Source organism: Rhinoderma darwinii, chromosome 4, assembly GCF_050947455.1.
Source record: "Rhinoderma darwinii isolate aRhiDar2 chromosome 4, aRhiDar2.hap1, whole genome shotgun sequence".
NCBI lineage: Eukaryota > Metazoa > Chordata > Amphibia > Anura > Rhinodermatidae > Rhinoderma > Rhinoderma darwinii.
The window spans coordinates 385494761-385513619 of NC_134690.1; the positions used below are offsets into that span (position 1 = coordinate 385494761).

The 18859-nt window shown below is 43.7% G+C and overlaps 1 protein-coding gene across 1 annotated transcript in view; it reads right to left on the minus strand.

Moving 5' to 3' along the window:
• Nucleotides 1-634: 634 nt before the first annotated feature.
• The window catches only part of EML4 (EMAP like 4), a 161715-nt gene continuing 143490 nt past the window's right edge, over nucleotides 635-18859 (minus strand). The window contains exon 24 of the mRNA XM_075863253.1: nucleotides 635-762. Coding sequence (XP_075719368.1) covers nucleotides 751-762 — 12 coding nt within the window. The 3' untranslated portion in view covers nucleotides 635-750. The remainder of the gene's footprint in view (nucleotides 763-18859) is intronic.

The window sequence follows — 18859 nt, forward strand, 5'->3', positions numbered from 1 at the left end:
CATAGATAGATAGATAGATAGATAGATAGATAGATAGATAGATAGATAGATAGATAGATAGATAGATAGATAGATAGATAGATAGATAGATAGATAGATAGATAGATAGATAGATGCTGTGAGTCCAATGCACGGAAATTGCAGACAGAAGCTGTAGATAAAATCTATTAAAGAAAAGCGACAAAAAATAATAAAGCATATACATAATTTGGTAATTAGCCAAAATGAGATTTAAAACCATTTACTATTTGTGGCAATGCTTTCCTTCACCCCCAAAAAAATGAATAGTAATAACCATTTAATTATTTGAATGTTTAAATACAAAAACTTCTCCCAGACCTCCTACGACGACATCCACAAAAAAATAAATAAAGGTAGTTCTGGCCTTTGCAATGCAGTGAGGCAAAAATGATAAAACTTCTGCAGCCCGGAAGGGCCAACGAAAAGGGATTAGTCCTTAAGGGGTTAAATGCAGTTCATTGCTTTTCCTTAAACCAGATCACTAATCATACAAGGAGCATTTCCTATCGGCAGATCCTCTGGTCATGAGCAGATGTTTATTTTCTTGAAAACAGCAATGTTCAATTAATATCCACTTTTTACGGATAGCTGGCGGGCGGGAGTAGACGGGGCAGACGGGGCAGAGGTTCTTGTGTTGTCGCTGTCCTTAAATGACTTTTCTTCTCTGTGCTCCGCGAATACCAATTTAGCTTTCGGAGGAGGGGTCCATGGGGTCTGGCGTCATCTTCTTCAGATATCCACCTGGGAATTGTATGTTACAGGAAAGCAAAATCAGCAATCAATAAATGAGTCAATCCTGCTGCTGGTGTTCTCTTAGCAATGTTTGCTCCCCGTGGAGATATGGGAGTTTCGGTCAATAATACCTGCTGTACTTCATACCGCTACTGGGGAACCCCTCTGTGTACAATTATTTCGTTCTGTGTAGTGACCTGGTAAAACTGATGATATTTTGTAATTTACTGATAAATACTGTGTCTATCTTTGCTTACTCTTTGTATTGCTCCAATGGATCTAACTAAAAAAAAGTAAGCAATTGTCTTGATTAAAAATGTCCTAGCTGTATCCATGGTAACAGACTACAAACAAACCATGTGTAGTATGATCATGCAGTCCCACTCTCTTCTATCTCTTCCTTCTTTTTTTCATAATCGCTTATTTGAACAAGAAGTAGAGGACAGATGGAAGGTCTGCAAGGACACATTGGTCTGCATCGGAGCTGCAGACATGAAGCAGTGGCATATTTTTATTTAAGGGCGGGTTCACACATGGCGGAATTGCACTTAAATTCCGCTGCGGACACTCCGCAGCGTTAATCCGCAGCGGAGCCGTTTCTACATTGACTTTCACTTTAATTTAGCAGTGTTCGTTTACACGATGCGTACAATTCCGCTGCGGAGCATAGGCTGCGGAGCGGAATTTGGTGTCCGCAGCATGCTCTGTCTGTTGCGGAGCAGTGGCGGACTCATGGCGGAATTTCTCCATTGACTTCAATGGAGATTCAAAGTTCCGCAATGAAGTCCGCAGCTGTCATGCACATGTCATGTGTGCTGCGGATGCGTCTTGCTTTTTTTACTTGACATTTCTTCATTCTGGCTGGACCTATGTATTTCTAGGTCTACAGCCAGACTGAGGAAGTCAATGGGGCTCCCGTAATGACGGGAGCGTTGCTAGGAGACGTCAGTAAATAGTCACTGTCCAGGGTGCTGAAAGAGTTAAGCGATCGGCAGTAACTGTTTCTGCACCCGGGACAGTGACTACCGATCCCAATATACATGTATCTGTAAAAAAAAATGAAGTTCGTACTTACCGAGAACTCCCTGTTTCTGTCTCCAGTCCGGCCTCCCAGGATGACGTTTCAGTGTAAGTGACGGCTGCAGCCAATCACAGGCCAAGCACAGGCTGCAGCGGTCACATGGACTGGCGCGTCATCCAGGGAGGTCGGGCTGGATGCCGAAGGAGGGACGCGTCATAAAGACAACGGGCGGTAAGTATGAATTTCTTTTACTTTCACTAGGGAAAGTGCTGTCCCTTCTCTCTATCCTGCACTGATAGGGAGAAGGGAAGCACTTTTCCCGCAGTCTGCAGCAGCTAGTCCGCATCAATGTACTGCACATTTTGTGCAGATCCGCTGCAGAATCTGCAACGCAGATTCTGTGCGGCATCGATGCGGACAGTTGCGGAGGAATTCCGCCATGTGTGGTCATGCCCTAAGACTGCTTGCAAAGTTGCTTGATTTTTTTATTTTAGATGCATTGGGGCAATTAAATGAGTTGCAAAAGTGGATATACACCTACATATTTATACAAAAAAAAATTATTTGGGGAAATTCCCTAAGGCACATTTATTACTAAAACGGAACCTTTTAAAAACAGGAGTAATTGAACTAATAGAAGAAAGCAGCTGCAGGGAAATCTAATTCCCTGCATCAAAGCTGCCCATGCCATCAGCAAAATATGGGCATCATTTATTAGGGTATGTAGGATCTGCTGGGTGTTGTTGGCGGCCATAATGACAGCTCCTCGCCATTGACATTATACATTGGCGTTTCCACTGCCTGTATTCTGTTGCCGGTGCTGGGGATAGCGCTTACTGGGAACTTTATTTCCCTTGTCCTTCCCTAAACTTTTACCAGAATTGAAAAGTAGAGATTTTGGTAAAAGTAGTCAGGGGTGGGGACAATGGCAGTGGTTTCAGAATGTGCCCCATCACCATCGGTCCCTGAAGTTATACATGATAGCTGTCATATGGGCAATTATTTTTTAATTTCCCCTGTCGAGCCCCTCCACCACCAGTCTCTAGGTAACTGCCTACTCTGCCTTTCACCGATGATAGTAGTATTTAGATATCGTAAATGTTTTTCCCTAATTTTTCCCAACCTTGAATTCAAATTCCAGTAATACTAATGAACATTTGGGATTTTGGACAAGTACATTGCTAGAAATATGATACTATAGCTAGGACATGTAAAGTTTCTCTCGATAACAAGGCTGGAATAATTGTATGATGCGTCGTTCTCTGTGTCGGTGTTGTTCATTATTACTTCTGTGCTCAGGGCAGTAATTGAAGGACACTTGTAACTTATAATTGGATGTGTTCTCATGCAGACAGCACATTGATATTCACATCCTCCACCACCAGTTACAAGAAAAAAAACAAACAGGGTTTTAAAGAGTAATTTGTATTTGAACTGTTGTTTTTGGAAGTTTTTGAATAAATCATATTAGTGCGATTCAATAAATCAATTTTTTACTACGTGAAGGTCATTTACTACAAACATGGCTCCATATGAATATTCATCAAGGATTCCGCCCCTGCCCAGCCCTCTTAATCGGCATAATTTAGTAGCTTTCTCCCTGCTGACCCATGACTGGCCTATCACGTGACCTCATGTTCACTCCAGTCCAAGAGTGGACATGAGTGGTCAATGAGCAACTCTGCAATCTCCTTAGACTTGTTTAGCGATAACCGTAAATCCCTTAGACTTGTTCAAATGTAATTCATAATTAATGAATACTCTTTAAATAATATTCCGGATAGAACTTAACATTATTTCCATATCCTAAACGACCAAGGATCTTCTTGTCTATTTAAAACCCAGACGTACTGTATAGTACATCAAGATTAAAAATAGAATTATTAATGTTACTTTACTGTGCAATGCTATTGTAAGTGGTCAATAATGCAGTCATCTACTAAAAGCACATGTTGATATCAGAGCTGGATATATGGCTACGACTATGGACAGCGTTCCTTGTGTGCTCCATTTGCATCGATTTTGGTTAGCAGAGATTTATTGAGAACAGAAAGTTTAATGCAGCAGCCAGGACTGTAGAAACTACTGTAATCACTAGAAACGTTGCATTATCTTGATGTTGACCGAATAAATGATACTTTTTTAATTGCCTACCGGAGTGCTTCAAGATCTTCTTTTGAAAATTGTATTTAGTCCAAGGATCAGGACTACTTGCTGGGCACCCAGATATAAATTTTCTTGGGGTGAGTGCTGCTGCTTTTCTTTTCTGTTTATATATATATATATATATGTATATATATATATATATATATATATATATATATATATATATATATATATATATTGTAGCAGTGCAGCTACTGGACAGTGCAGAAACTCAGGTTTTAAGCAACCAGGGAGCATGTACAGCAGGGAGGGTTTTCTCTGCTATTGCTTGGGTGTAAAGCCTGGAATAGGGCCTGGTTTGCTGGAGTGTGAAGGAGAATGGCGGCTTCCACTCCATACAGACAGTCCATGTCTTGGGCTGTCTGATGAGCTTAGTTAGGCTTCACCTGAGACGGCTCTTTAATTCAGGGGTGTACAGTTCACACAGGGCTCTCAGTCTGGGGAAGACAGGCATGCTAGCCTGTGAGAGTCATCACCATGTGAGGTAAAACTGAAGGTTTTGAGGTGCTGGGCACAAGGCTCAGTGTCTCGTAGTGAGGGACACTGAATGTGTTAGTTAGAGGCTGGACGGCCTAGGGTTTATTTTGTATGTTTATTGTTGTACCACTGATTGCTGTTGTGAAGACAATAAAGCTAGCTGCGGCTGGTTTAAACCTTTTACTCAAGGAGTTGGAGTGAACTTTCTATGTGTGCCAACCATCTCACCTGGGAGATGGCGATCCCATGAGCTAAGTGGTTCCCAGGTTGTCACATATGGCGGAGAATTGCTTTTGGCAATAAAATGGCACAAAAAAGTGTGCAGTGAAATTTAAAGGGCCAGAAGCCGAATTAAAGAGACTGTTCTTCCATTGCAATGGGTCTTATTGAGGAACTCCTCAAAAAGATAGTGCAAACGAATGCGGAGCTGCAAGAAGCAAATGCCAAGCAGAGGGAGGATAACCAGAGGTTCCTGGCACAGTTGGAAGCAAATGGAGAGTCCATAAGGGCACAAGTACTGTCCAAGGATACACAGCCTTCCAAGCCAAGTAGATGCCTTTCAACGCCAGCTGCATTGATGCCGGGTACTCCTGATGTGTTGCAGACAGTTTGCAGAAAAGAGCAAAGTGCATGCATACCTGATACAAGCTGTGAGGACCGTTGCTAAGGGCAACCACCCGGACTCATGGTGGGAATCTTTGCAAGCGGACTATTGTCTGGATGGAAAAGGTGTTCCCAAGCAATGTTGGGCAGCTGTTAAAAAGCCAAGTGTGCTGAATCGCCCAGATGTGGTTGCTAGGAGCAACCAACCCCGACAGCATGTGGCGGCTGTTCAGCAAAAGGAGCGCTGTTGGAGATGCCATAGAGCGGATGGATGTGCACCTGATTGTTCTCTGGTCAGGAGGCCAGAGAGAGCGCAAGAGAAGACACGTGAAGTGTTGGTTGGTGGGATTCCGCTACTGGTCAGTCTGGATCTTCGCCAAGAGTTCTCGAGGGTGCATCCGGACATTTTGCTGTTCGTGAAGAAGGATCCTGAGATGGGTGAGACCGTTCTGATTGACTTTGAAACTGATTTTGGGACTGTGCAGCACAGACTTATAAAATGTCAGGAACTTGATGAGGAGTTTGTGCTGGGAAGGAACTTCCCTCATTTTTGGCAGTTGTGGGAGAAAGGCAATATCTCCGATAAGCATTACAGGGAAAAGTCCTCTGCAGGGTGTGCTGCTCCACTGCCAAAAAGGGAAAATGCCCCAGTTGTAATGATATCAAGTGATAATGTGATTCAGGAAATGCCTGCTAAAAATTACGCACATGTATTTGATGCACTGCTTTTATGTGATGACACTAGTGAAATGTCCAAAATTGTGCCTAACATGTCTTTAAGCCATGAGTATGTAACAGCAGCCGAGACAGAAGAGGGGATTAGTTCAAGTGTGCCCCTTGAGGCTGTAGTTGAGAAAGTCGAGCGTCTCACATGTGATGTGCGTACTGTTACTGATGGTAATCCAGAGGATGTGTCCTTGGAAACAGATGTGCCAGGTGTATCTGAGATTTCCCTAGAGGTTGGGATTGTTGATGGTGGTAACCTGGAGTACAGCCCTGCCATACCTAGTGATGGTGATGAAAATGTGCCTGGTGCAATAGAGGTGACTGCAGCACCTTTAGAAATGTTGCCCCCTACAGGTCATTCCTATGCTGTAGAAACTGAGACTGATGTAACGCTCACTCATTCCATGGGGATGGGGGAAGCACAGGAGGTAGACTTCAAGTCGTGTTCAGTGGATGCTACTATAGTGTTTGCTTCGGTCCCTGATATTACATGTGATGTAAAACAGGTTACTAATTGCTCAAGTGTGCCCCTAGAGGTCATGGTTCACAATAACAAGACTGTTGCATGTGATGTGTGCACTGTTCCTAATGGCAACCAGCTGTATACTGCTGCGATGTGTGAGTGGAGTGGTGATAAACTCTACAGGTCTGAGAATGTCAGGGGCCCCCCAGGCTATTGCCTGGGGGACACATGGTCGCACGGCCCCCCATAAGTTGTTAATAAAATATGTTTTTTTGCTTTGCAGCCTTGAGAATAAGCGAACTGGTGGCAGAGAGTAAAGTTTCAGTCCCGGGCCTTTCATTTCAGGATGCTAGTTGCAAAATTGACCATGTTTTGTTATTGTTAAAAAAATCTAAGACAGATCAATTAGGAAAAGGTCGTTTGGTTAGAATTAATCAGTTTTCGGGTTCTGTTCTTTGCCCAGTTTCTAATGTTAAACATTGGTTGTCAATCAGGCCGAGTCTTGGGGTTGCTTTCCTGATTCATCAGAATGGGGATCAGCTGTCCAGATTTCAGTTTAACTCTGTTTTGAAGAAATGTTTGAAGTCCCTGAAGTTGGAGCATTTAAAAATATCCTCCCATTCGTTTAGAATAGGTGCAGCTACGGAAGCTGCACAGTTAGGAATTGATGAAGGGATTATAAAAAGAATTGGAAGGTGGGAGTCTAATAGATTTAAACTTTATGTTCGACCAGACTTGTTAGTAGTGTAATTATATATCCACAGGTAAGCGTTTGGTTGTTTGGATCCTTGGCCACTCTTTTATATTTTGGGCACAGAAGAGAGCCGCGAGAAGGTCCTATACAGAAAATTTGTCTATGGATCTGCTAGTTTTTTCGGTTTTTTGGCATGGGGTAAGGGGTTTGCAATGGAAGAACGTGTTTTCTTTAGTTAAATCACTGAGTTTTTATTGGCCGGATCCGAATTTAATTATCATCCATGCTGGAGGCAATGACCTAGGTAAAGAAAAGACTTTGGACTTACTTTGGGAAATGAGAAGGGATATAGCCTTGATAAAATGTCTTTTCCCTGACGCTACTATTTCCTTTTCAGAGATTATTCCAAGACTGCTATGGTCCTCTGGAAATTATAAGTTTTTGAATCGAATCCGTAAAAGGATTAATAGAGCCATGTCTAAATACATGTCGGTCCTCGGTGGTCTTTCTTATAGACACAGTGACCTTGAAGACCTCACAGACGGGCTGTTCAGAAATGATTGTATACATCTTTCTGATGTGGGTATCGACATTTTCAATTTGGGCCTGCAGAATTTAATTGAAGAATGGCTGCGGTGTTTTGGGGGGGCCATGTCTTGGTAATGTCATGGCTTGTGGGGTTTGTCACCCAGCTAATGCTGGGCGGACTTGGTTTTTATTGGTCAAAATATTTATATTTTATTATTTATTCGATTATTTATGGTTATTCTCTTCGAATTATTTTCTTAGGTTACCCTTAATAAACACCGTGGCCATTTTTATCCAAAGAAACTGTTGTCATGTTTTATTTCATTTTGATTGAGTATTGTGGGGTTTGTGCTACCATGTCAGGGGCCCCCCAGGCTATTGCCTGGGGGACACATGGTCGCACGGCCCCCCATAAGTTGTTAATAAAATATGTTTTTTTGCTTGGTATGTTTTTCTCTCCCCCTTTCCCTCTTTTCTCCATTTGTTATTTTATATTAGAATGGTACTTACCATCGTGGTGTCCCCCGGGTAAGCTGTGCTGGTGGCACGAGCCGGTTTCCAGATGTTTCTGTCTCTGGGCAGTTTGGAGTTGGTCCCAGCTGATTGGACCTAGGTCAGCTGTGCAATTGCATGAGCAGGTTCTGGCAGATTCTATCTCCAGGCAGTTTTGTGGAAGGCCAGCTGATTGGTCATTGATAAAATCCTAAAGGCGGGAAAATTGGACATAAAAGGAGCAGTTCATCGTGGTCAAGCAGCCAGTTTTTGAAGATTGGACCGTCGCCCACCCTCCCGCCCTATTGTTCTTAAATTCCTTCACATCACGTTGTTTGTTAGAGGGGTTTGTCACCCAGCTAATGCTGGGCGGACTTGGTTTTTATTGGTCAAAATATTTATATTTTATTATTTATTCGATTATTTATGGTTATTCTCTTCGAATTATTTTATCTTAGGTTACCCTTAATAAACACCGTGGCCATTTTTATCCAAAGAAACTGTTGTCATGTTTTATTTCATTTTGATTGAGTATTGTGGGGTTTGTGCTACCATGTGTTTGGGGGTCACCTCAGTCAGCTGAATCCAGCAGCAGTGATCCACCTTTTTATTTGAGCGACCACACCAGTGTGAATGTAGCCCTAAGTGACGCACGAGTTCCTGGACAGTGGAGTCAGTGAGGTGTGTGTGCTGGTGGCTGTGGCCTCGGTCACTAATGAACCCCCCAGTAGGGAACCAGATGTAAGTGAAAACATTACCCTAGATGTTGGGGCTGTCAATGGTACCAATGAGGACACTACTGCCATGTACAGTGTGAGAAGGGTTACTGCTTCACCCTTAGAAGTTCTGCCCCCTGCAGGTCTTTCACATGTAGACGTTGAGACACATGTAGCACCCACACTTTCCCAGGAGGTAACGGGAGCAATAGAGGTGGTCTTCCAGGCTTGTTTAATGGATACTAATGCAGTGTGGTCTAGCCATTGAAGTTGCATGTGACACAAGACAGGTTGCTAAGGGCAACAAGTGGTGCTATACCACTAAGCAGGATGCGTGCCCTAACGCTGCTGCTGAGACGACCACTACCGGGTCTGATAGAAGTAACCCAGAGGGGTCGGGTCAGTGCGGTGAATAATTGTCTCTGGACAGACAGTCTGAGCATTTAAATGCTGAGATGAAAAACTCCAAGATGGAGGGGAGTATAGCGTCTGAAAGTGGTTTGGTAGATGGTACGGTGTATACCAAAACTCATGAGATGAGCGTTACTGAACACTATGAGCCAGTGTCTAAACCAAGGGGTGACACACAAAGCCACTTCATGGATGCGGAAAGGTCCATGAATGTAGGGCACAACACAGGTAAATACGGCTGTGATCAGCAAAAGCTAGTAGAGTAGTGCCTACAAGCGATGAGGATGCCAGGCATGCCTACATAGAAGAGCTGCAGGAGCACCTGTCTAATACACCCAGGGGTGATTATCAAATGTCTGTTACTGTAGGGGTGACCCTAAGGGTATGTTCACACGAGGGCGTCCGTAACGGCTGAAATTACGGGGATGTTTCAGCCTGAAAACATCCCCGTAATTTCAGCCGTACCGGCATGTGCAGGCGCTTGAACGCCGCGTCAAATACGGCCGTAATTAGCGCTGCTATTCATTGGAGTCAATGAATAGCGGCTCCAATTACGGCCAAAGAAGTGACAGGTCACTTCTTCTACGCGGGTGTCTATTTACGCGCCGTCATTTGACAGCGGCGCGTAAATATACGCCTCGTGTGAACAGACAAACGTCTGCCCATTGCTTTCAATGGGCAGATGTTTGTCAGCGCTATTGAGGCGCTATTTTCGGGCGTAATTCGGGGCAAAAACGCCCGATTTACGTCCGTAAATAGGCCGTGTGAACATACCCTTAAGTGTGATTATGTCCCAACGTAGGAGCTTTGACCTTGGAGGGAGGTTGAAATGTGATCAGTCCTAAGGCCTTTATCAAAGGGGGGAGATATGTAGCAGTGAAGCTACTGCACAGTGCAGAAACTCAAGTTTTAAGCAACCAGGGAGCATGTACAGCAGAGATTACGCTTGCTGTGCTGTAAATCCCACACAAACGTTACCGAAGTGTCGGGATTTGAAAAGACATCCCGTCCTGGTTGGATGCGATGTCTATTAACTCTCAGGACACTTAAGTAATGTTAATGTGTGTGTATGTGGCTGCACATAGTGATCTAGCTATATCGCTATCTGCAGTGTAAATGAATGGGGAGAAGTGTATGACGCTGATTGGTCACTGATTGGTCAGCGTCATACACTTCTCTCCACAACGCCCACTTGGTCAAAAAGTAAAACATGCCCAGTTGTCTATTAAGAAACTCATTAGCATAAAGCTAAAATAGGTCATAACTCCGTCAGAAATGCTTGTTTTTCTAAATAAAAAAACACTGCTGTAATTTACATTACAGCACCGATCACATCATGTAAGAGATAGGCCCCTTATAATCTGGTGACAGAGTCTCTTTAAGACTGGTTTTTGACACGACAGTCCTAATATATTTCCGCTCTTGTTTTGGGAAAATGTCTAATTCAGAGGTAGAATTTGAATTAAAATATAACGGAACTGAAGAAATAAACCAAAGGTTTACACAAGTAATAAGAATAAATAATCAAACATAATACCGGGTAATTCTGTGCTGATTCATTTCAATAATGTTTTTTAGGTCGAAACAGCGCACAATTAGACTCTGTGCAGAACTGGTAGGAGAGCTGCAGTGAGCAGGCGTCCAACTGGTGAGACAGCTGGCGGCGGGTAGGGAATACCGACATACTTGCCAGACAAGGATGCCCGCAGGAGAGCTGAGCAACTTGGCGGCATAACCAGATCTTATCTACTGAATTGATAGCCGAGCCCGGGAGCGGTCTCTGGTCAGCAGATCTCTTAGCCTTCAAGGAGTTTTCCCATTTTAGCACTTTATCCTGTAAACTTCCCCTCTACATGTGATGCCCCATAAATTTGAAATTTTCTGTAAAAAGTTGTTCAATTACACTTCCCGGTCTGGGGGTCAACATACAGCTCCCCCATATAACCGCTCAGCAGCATTTCTATTGATTTGTATGAGTCGGCCGAGCAGAAAACATTTGTGTATGCGCAGAGCGTATCGGCGAGGCGATAGAAGTACTGCTCAAATACGAGGACCAGCTATGTGCACCGCTGGTGGCCGTGTCAATTGACTACAGAAAATAAGAAAAATAATTTAGAGGTTTACAGGAGATGTTGTGCCGCACGATTACTGCTCTGTGTGAATGTACCCTAAGGTCATATTTACACAGGGCAGTTTTTGAATGCATTATATTAGCCAAAGTATATAGGAAAATATTTTGTATGATAGAGCAACTTTGGAAACCCATTATCCATAGAAGTGCATGAAATACATGACTGGCGGCACGATAATTTTGGGTAATCGCTGCAACCTATAATGGTAGAGAGTACTCAGCGAAAGGAGGGGGCTCGGACCCCTCACCCACCTCCTTGCTCATTGTTACGTGTTTCAGCTGACTTCAGATTGACGTATCTGGTTTAGCACCTGGAGGAGCAGCTTGTAGTCTGGATCCTGTAGAACAAGTGATTAAGAAGATTCAGGGATGTCAGAACACAAGTGGGTGCTCTACTTTACTAGTTTAACTGGGACAGGGCTGCCAAATGTTTCATAAAAAATGTGTCGGTCATTTCCTCATTCTTTTAATAGAAACGGAGCATAATCGGCGGAATCCAACGTCCTGTCAGCGTCTTATAAATCTCCCTATTCCAAAATAAAGGAAGAATAGTAATAATCTTGATTCATTTAGCACCGACATATTCTGGATTAGGCTGGATTCACACGAGCATGTTACGTCCGTAATGGACGGAACGTATTTCGGCCGCAAGTCACGGACCGAACACAGTGCAGGGAGCCGGGCTCCTAGCATCATACTTATGTACGACGCTAGGAGTCCCTGCCTCTCCGTGGAACTACTGTCCCGTGCTGAAAACATGATTACAGTACGGGACAGGTGTCCCGCAGCGAGGCAGGGACTCCTAGCGTCATACATAACTATGATGCTAGGAGCCCGGTTCCCTGCAGTGTGTTCGGTCCTGGACTTGCAGGCGAAATACGTTCCGTCCTTTACGGACGTAACATGCTCGTGTGAATCCAGCCTTGGAGTCAGGGGTTTAAAAGCTCCAGCGCACACGAGACTTGATCTTGAGGAGAAGTACACGGGAAACGCTCTTTACTACACGGTTATTGTAAAAGGGCTTGTAATTGATGGGGTTCACTGGGCTCGTGTCCCCCACTGTTACCACCTCCTTTTGTCACTAGGGTTATGCCTAATTCTCCTACCTTTTCCTTTGCATTACACTTTCTATTTGCCTAATTAACTAAGTGTGCACGCACGGTGATTCACGACACAATAGTAAATAAAGGTTTATTACCAACACAAAATCACTCTCAGTTATAAAACACCAAATATATATAATCACGGTATAGTATCAGTATACCTCAATACAGATAACTATTAATATGTATTAAGTATACTGATACTACACGTGGTACAATACATTAACAACACATTTACAGTACCTGTACAATCCTATCCTAGTACCCACCCATGTACCTAAATACACATATAAAATACGACTCACGCTTACTTCTGTGACCCTCCCCCACCTGGCTCTAATTGTCCCTGTAACTAAGGGGTTAATACAATAAGATGCTGTGAAGAAAAGAGAAAGGCATAAGGGGTTGTAATAGGATAAGTTTTGTGGGATATTGATGTGGGCTGAGGGCTAGGGTTATAGGATGGCAATAAAGGGGTTGAAAAAAGGGATGATGTAGTGCAGGGTTATAGCAAGATAGGATAGGGTTAAATGCAGTGGGAAGGAGCTACAGGGGTTAAGCTATCGCTGGGGAGTCATGCAATAGCTTGAGTAGTTACGGCAGGGTAGGGTACTCTGGACTTGATATAACACAGTGGACCAACACCAGCAGATGACACGGCCCCCCAAACCATCACTGACTGTGGAAACTTCACACGCAAGACACTTGGATTGATGTCTCTCCACTCTTCCTCCAGACTCTGGGACCATGATTTCCAAATGAAATGCAAAATTTCTTTCATCTGAAAAGAGGACTTTGGACACTGAGCAGCAGTGTTGGTCCACTGTGTTATATCAAGTCCAGAGTCAGCGCAGCGTCTACCAGGACATTTCCCAGCACTTCATGCTTCCCTCTGCTGACAAGCTTTATGGAGATGCCGATTTCATTTTCCAGCAGGACTTGGCACCTGCCCACACTGCCAAAAGTACCAACACCTGGTGTAATAACCACAGGATCACTGCGCTTGATTGGCCAGCAAACTCGCCCAACCTAAACCCCATAGAGAATCTACCGGTATTGTCAAGAGGAAGACGAGACCCCAGACCCAACAATGCAGACCAGCTGAAGGCCGATATCAAAGCAACCTGGGCATCCATAACACCTCAGCAGTGCCACAGGCTGATCACCTCCATGCCACGCCGCATTGATAACACCTCAGCAGTGCCACAGGCTGATCACCTCCATGCCACGCCGCATGGATAACACCTCAGCAGTGCCACAGGCTGATCGTCTCCATGCCACGCCGCATTGATAACACCTCAGCAGTGCCACAGGCTGATCGCCTCCATGCCACGCAGCATTGATAACACCTCAGCAGTGCCACAGGCTGATCGCTTCCATGCCACGCCGCATTGATAACACCTCAGCAGTGCCACAGGCTGATCACCTCCATACCACGCCGCATTGATAACACCTCAGCAGTGCCACAGGCTGATCGCCTCCATGCCACGCCGCATTGATAACACCTCAGCAGTGCCACAGGCTGATCGCCTCCATGCCACGCCACATTGATAACATCTCAGCAGTGCCACAGGCTGATCGCCTCCATGCCACGCCGCATTGATGCAGTAATTCATGCAAAAGGGGCCCCGACCAAGTATTGAGGGCATATACTGTACATAATATTCACATTTTCTGAGACACTAAATTTTGTGTTTTCGTTAACTGTTCCCATAATCATCAACATTAAAAGAAAAAATGCTGGAAATAGATCCCTCTGTGTGTAATGAATCTATATAATATAGGAGTTTCACTTTTTGAATTGAATTACTGAAATAAATTAACTTTTTGATGATATTCTAATTCATTGAGAAGGACCTGTATGTACATACATATACACAGATATAGATATCAATACATAAAACACTTCCCTTTACAGTTATATAAACAGTGATTGCTATGAAGATACGTTACATAAATTGATCCCTATGAATCTATCCTGTACTTACTGATGCCCATTAATAGTGTTCACACTGACATTAGCTGCGGTCCTTAAAGGGTTGTTTGCTTTGGACAATCCATTTTTGTTACAAGGGTCCTGCAATGATAAGTTAATCACAAGGTTTCCAACTGCTTAGACCCCCAGTGATCAACTGTGATCTGTGGGGAATCCCAGCAGCAAATGCTTAATTTTCCTGCAGCACCATCACAGGTGAAATTGGGCATTACACTGTTCTCATTAAAATCAAGGGGCTGTCTTCGTAATGCAGGACAGGACAGGTAAGAGACACACTTTGCTCTGCACTCTGGCAAATACAGGATGGTCCTGAATGGGGGATTCTCCCTCTATTAATTCAGATATACTTAACACAGTATTTGAAAATGTTTTTTAAGATCAGTTTTTGAGGACTGAATTGTGACATTTTATATTGCAAAGTTTAAGGGAGTTGTACAGGATTAGAAAAACATGGCTGCTTTCTTACAGAAACAGCACCATACTAGGGATGTCACGATACCAGAATTTGGACTTCGATACCGATACTGTGTGTAGTATTGCGATTTCGATACCAAAACGATACTTTTCCAACAGTAATAAAAAAAAATAAGTTCTTCCATTTTCTGATGTGAGGCGCGAGGTGTGATGAATTTTGAATGTGCCTCACATTAATAGTAATTAACCCCATCATGTTTCCCAGTCATAATGGGTTAATGTGTGAGGTACATGATGGGGTTAATTACTATTAATTTGAGGCACATGGAGGTTAAATTCATTACAATAAGTGATAGAAAGCAGTTTTTATTTTATTTTTTTACAGCGTACACATCATAAATGACGCAAAAACATTGTTGTTCAGGTTATTACGGCCGCGCCAATACCAAATATGTAAGTTTTACGTATTGAGACTTATTTCAATGTTTATTGTAAAAAAGGTGTATGCATATTTTTTTAAAATTTAATATTACTTTATTTAAACTTTAATGTACTGGCATATATCTATATACTGATAGTACACAGGCATATATCTATATTACTGTACATTAGCCTGTGTACGGATAGTACACAGGCAGTTGTTAGGACATACCTAAGTATGCCCTAACAGGAAATATGGTCAGACAGCCCTGGGGTCCTTCAATGGACCCTGGACTGTCTGCCCATATATGGTATGTCCCTCAATCACATCACGGGGATTCCTGTGATGCGAACCAATGGGCATCCTCCCTTCTCATTTCCCTCTGAATGCTGCAGTTAGTTTTGATCGCAGCATTCAGGGGAATAGCAGCGGAGATGAGAGGTTTCTCTGATCTCCGTCGTTATAGAGCGGGACTGCGGCTGTGTAATACAGCCATTGTCCCGCTCCTGAAAGTAAGTACGCGCGGTCAGCCTTGAGGTGATGCGGCCGGCGCTGCACTAATGAGCGGCAGTTCAGGCACTGAAGACAGAACATGGGGGTGATTTGTAGTGTGCCCGCCATGTCCTGTGTTCAGTGCCGCCGCTCATTAGTGCAGCGCTGACCGCATCACATCATCCTGACAGCGCGCACTTGTCAGGACTCAGGAGCGGGGCAATGACTATTACACAGCTGCAGCCCCGCTATCATACAGTCATGTGTTACTATACTTATCTGTGCAGCCGCACAGCTAAGTATCAAAACACATGAAATAACGGTATCGAACAGTTTGGGGATGCAGAGTATCGAAACAGTATCGAAGTTTCGATGCATCGTGCATCCCTACGCCATACCTGTCCATTGGTTGTGTCTGGTATTGCAGCTTAGCTCAATTGTGTGTGGTGCTGTTTTTGAAATTGAGCAGCCATGTTTTTCTAATCCTGTTCAACCCCCTGTCAGCTGAATATGACATAAAAGTCTGATTGGTGGAACTCCCTTCAATCCCATGAATGATCACTCAAAGGCTGGGTTCACACGACTTATTTTCAGACGTAATGGAGGCGTTTTACGCCTCGAATTACGTCTCTAAAAACGGCTCCAATACGTCGGCAAACATTACTTTCAATGGGCTTTACAATGTACTGTGCCGACGACCTGTCATTTTACGCGTAGCTGTCAAAAGTCGACTCGTAAAATTACAGCCTCGTCAAAAGAAGTGCAGGACACTTCTTGGGACGTTTTCGGAGCCGTTTTCTCATAGACTCCAATGAAAACAGCTCCAAAAACGGCCGTAAAAGATGCAGCAAAAACGCCGCGAGAAACGTGAGTTGCTCAAAAAGCGTCTGAAAATCAGGGGCTGTTTTCCCTTGAAAACAGCTCCGTATTTTGAGACGTTTTTGACTCTACGTGTGAACATACCCATAGGTTTCCATATGTCTAGCGGCGTACTCACCATGATGAGAAGAGGGCCCGGCTCTAAACTTCTCCTGCTTCCTGAATTTTCCTTCAGCAACCACTAGGGGGCGCTAAGTGCATAGAGCTTTTGCAACTTGCATTGAGTTTAACAGTAGCTGTATAAATTCATATGCACTGAGCTCCCCCTAGTGGTGACGGCAGGCAGCTAGTTTTATCATGTACAGTGTTAAGGGAAGCCGAGGATTTAGATCTGAATGGGGGAAATTTATCAACTCGTTATCTGGTGTAAATACGTTTCCCACCTTATATTTATTAACAATCCCTCCACTTTTCTACTTGGAAAGGGTCTGACCTGGCACTTTTAAGCTAAGCTAGATTCATCAACATGGCGTGAACCCCATTCATGAAACTGTCAAATCACACAGGGAAGAGATACTGGCACACCGCTTGCATGGAGCATCAGCATTAGGGTATGTTCACACAAGGGCGTCCGTAACGGCTGAAATTACGGGGATGTTTCAGCCTGAAAACATCCCCGTAATTTCAGCCGTACCGGCATGTGCAGGCGCTTGAACGCCGCGTCAATTACGGACGTAATTGGCGCTGCTATTCATTGGAGTCAATGAATAACGGCTCCAATTACGGCCAAAGAAGTGACAAGTCACTTCTTTGACGCGGGCGTCTATTTACGCGCCGTCATTTGACAGCGGCGCGTAAATATACGCCTCGTGTGAACAGACAAACGTCTGCCCATTGCTTTCAATGGGCAGATGTTTGTCAACGCTATCGAGGCGCTATTTTCGGACGTAATTCGGGGCAAAAACGCCCGAATTACGTCCGTAAATAGGCCGTGTGAACATACCCTTAAAAGCACCCCTTCCCCCTCTAAAGATCTGTTATAAGATTACGGTGAACATTAACTTGTTTATTTGTTGGAGCTTTGGGGGGGGGGGTGTAGGGCCCAAACTAAGTTTTGCTATGGGGTCCTAAGATTTCTATGTACGCCCCTGCATATCTCTCTCTATTTCATGGCAGTGTTACCAAAGCTGCATGGCCTCTCAATGGCTGTCCTGGACTAGGAATGGCTTGTAGGTCATAATTTATGTCTAATTGAGACAATCTTTTAATTCCTTCTTCAGGACCACCACCCCCCATTAGCGACTACGGAAAACTACTACAGAGAGTGTCTGTCTCGCTTCCCCATTTGGACCATTGTCAGATAACACTACGAGCCCTTATTCTTCTATAAACATCTCTTCTTGTCCCTGGGGCTGATTATGGTCACTTTTACCCGTTTCAAAATGTCTTTGTGAAACCAACCACACAGGGAGGTGATGGCAGACCAGCTAAATGACACTCCGCCATCACTAAAGGAGTTTTCTGCTTTGGACAACCCCTTTTGGTTAGAAGGGTCCCCCAAAGATAAGCTGATCTCATGGTCTCCTGCTGCTGGGACCTCCCGTGATCTGATGTATTCTGTGGGCAACAAATGTTAAGTTTACCAACAGCGCACCTACAGGGGAAATTAAGCATTACACAGTTCTCAATCAAATCAAAGGTCTGTCGGTGGAAAGCATGGACATCTAAGGTCCTACAGAGTGAGAGACTGTCTTTATATCCACTCTTAACGGGCAACCTAGCTCTATAACAAAAAAAACCCCTATAAAGAATGAGCTAGAAAAAAAATGAAAAAGGTCCTTAGGGGGAGAGGAGATTTTCTACACTTGTCATGTCCTCTCTAAATATAGGACATGTCTACAGACCAGCCTTGTGGGTGATCCCTGCTTCTTCCATAGCTTTACTTTTATGTTAAAATCTTAATCTCCATTCTGAAGCATGATGGGAGGGACAATATGAAATGTTTCTCTTTTTAGTGAATCCTGGTTTTCTAAAACATCTTAAGGTAATGTGTTAGGTAGTGGAGGCTCGATGATTTCAGCTATGTGGGAGCGATGTAAGGAGCACTTCTTCCAGCAATAGCACCGGATCATGGAGTATGCCAGCAAAAACTGAACATCCACTTTACTATCTATTGTGATTGAAATAGATTTTTTATTAGGCTGCATACATTTTTCAAAAAAAACCTTTATTGCACGTCTATAATAACCATCGCTTGATAGAAGACGTGTCCTGTGAGCTTTAGTTTTAATAACATACAATAAAACCTCAAAAAAATGTTTTTCCTGATAAATACTTGGACGGGTGCTTAGAAACACTAGGTGGCGTCAAAGTATTACTGTAAATTATTTTCATAAACCGTGGAAAGTATTTACTAGTAATAGGGCTGGGGAT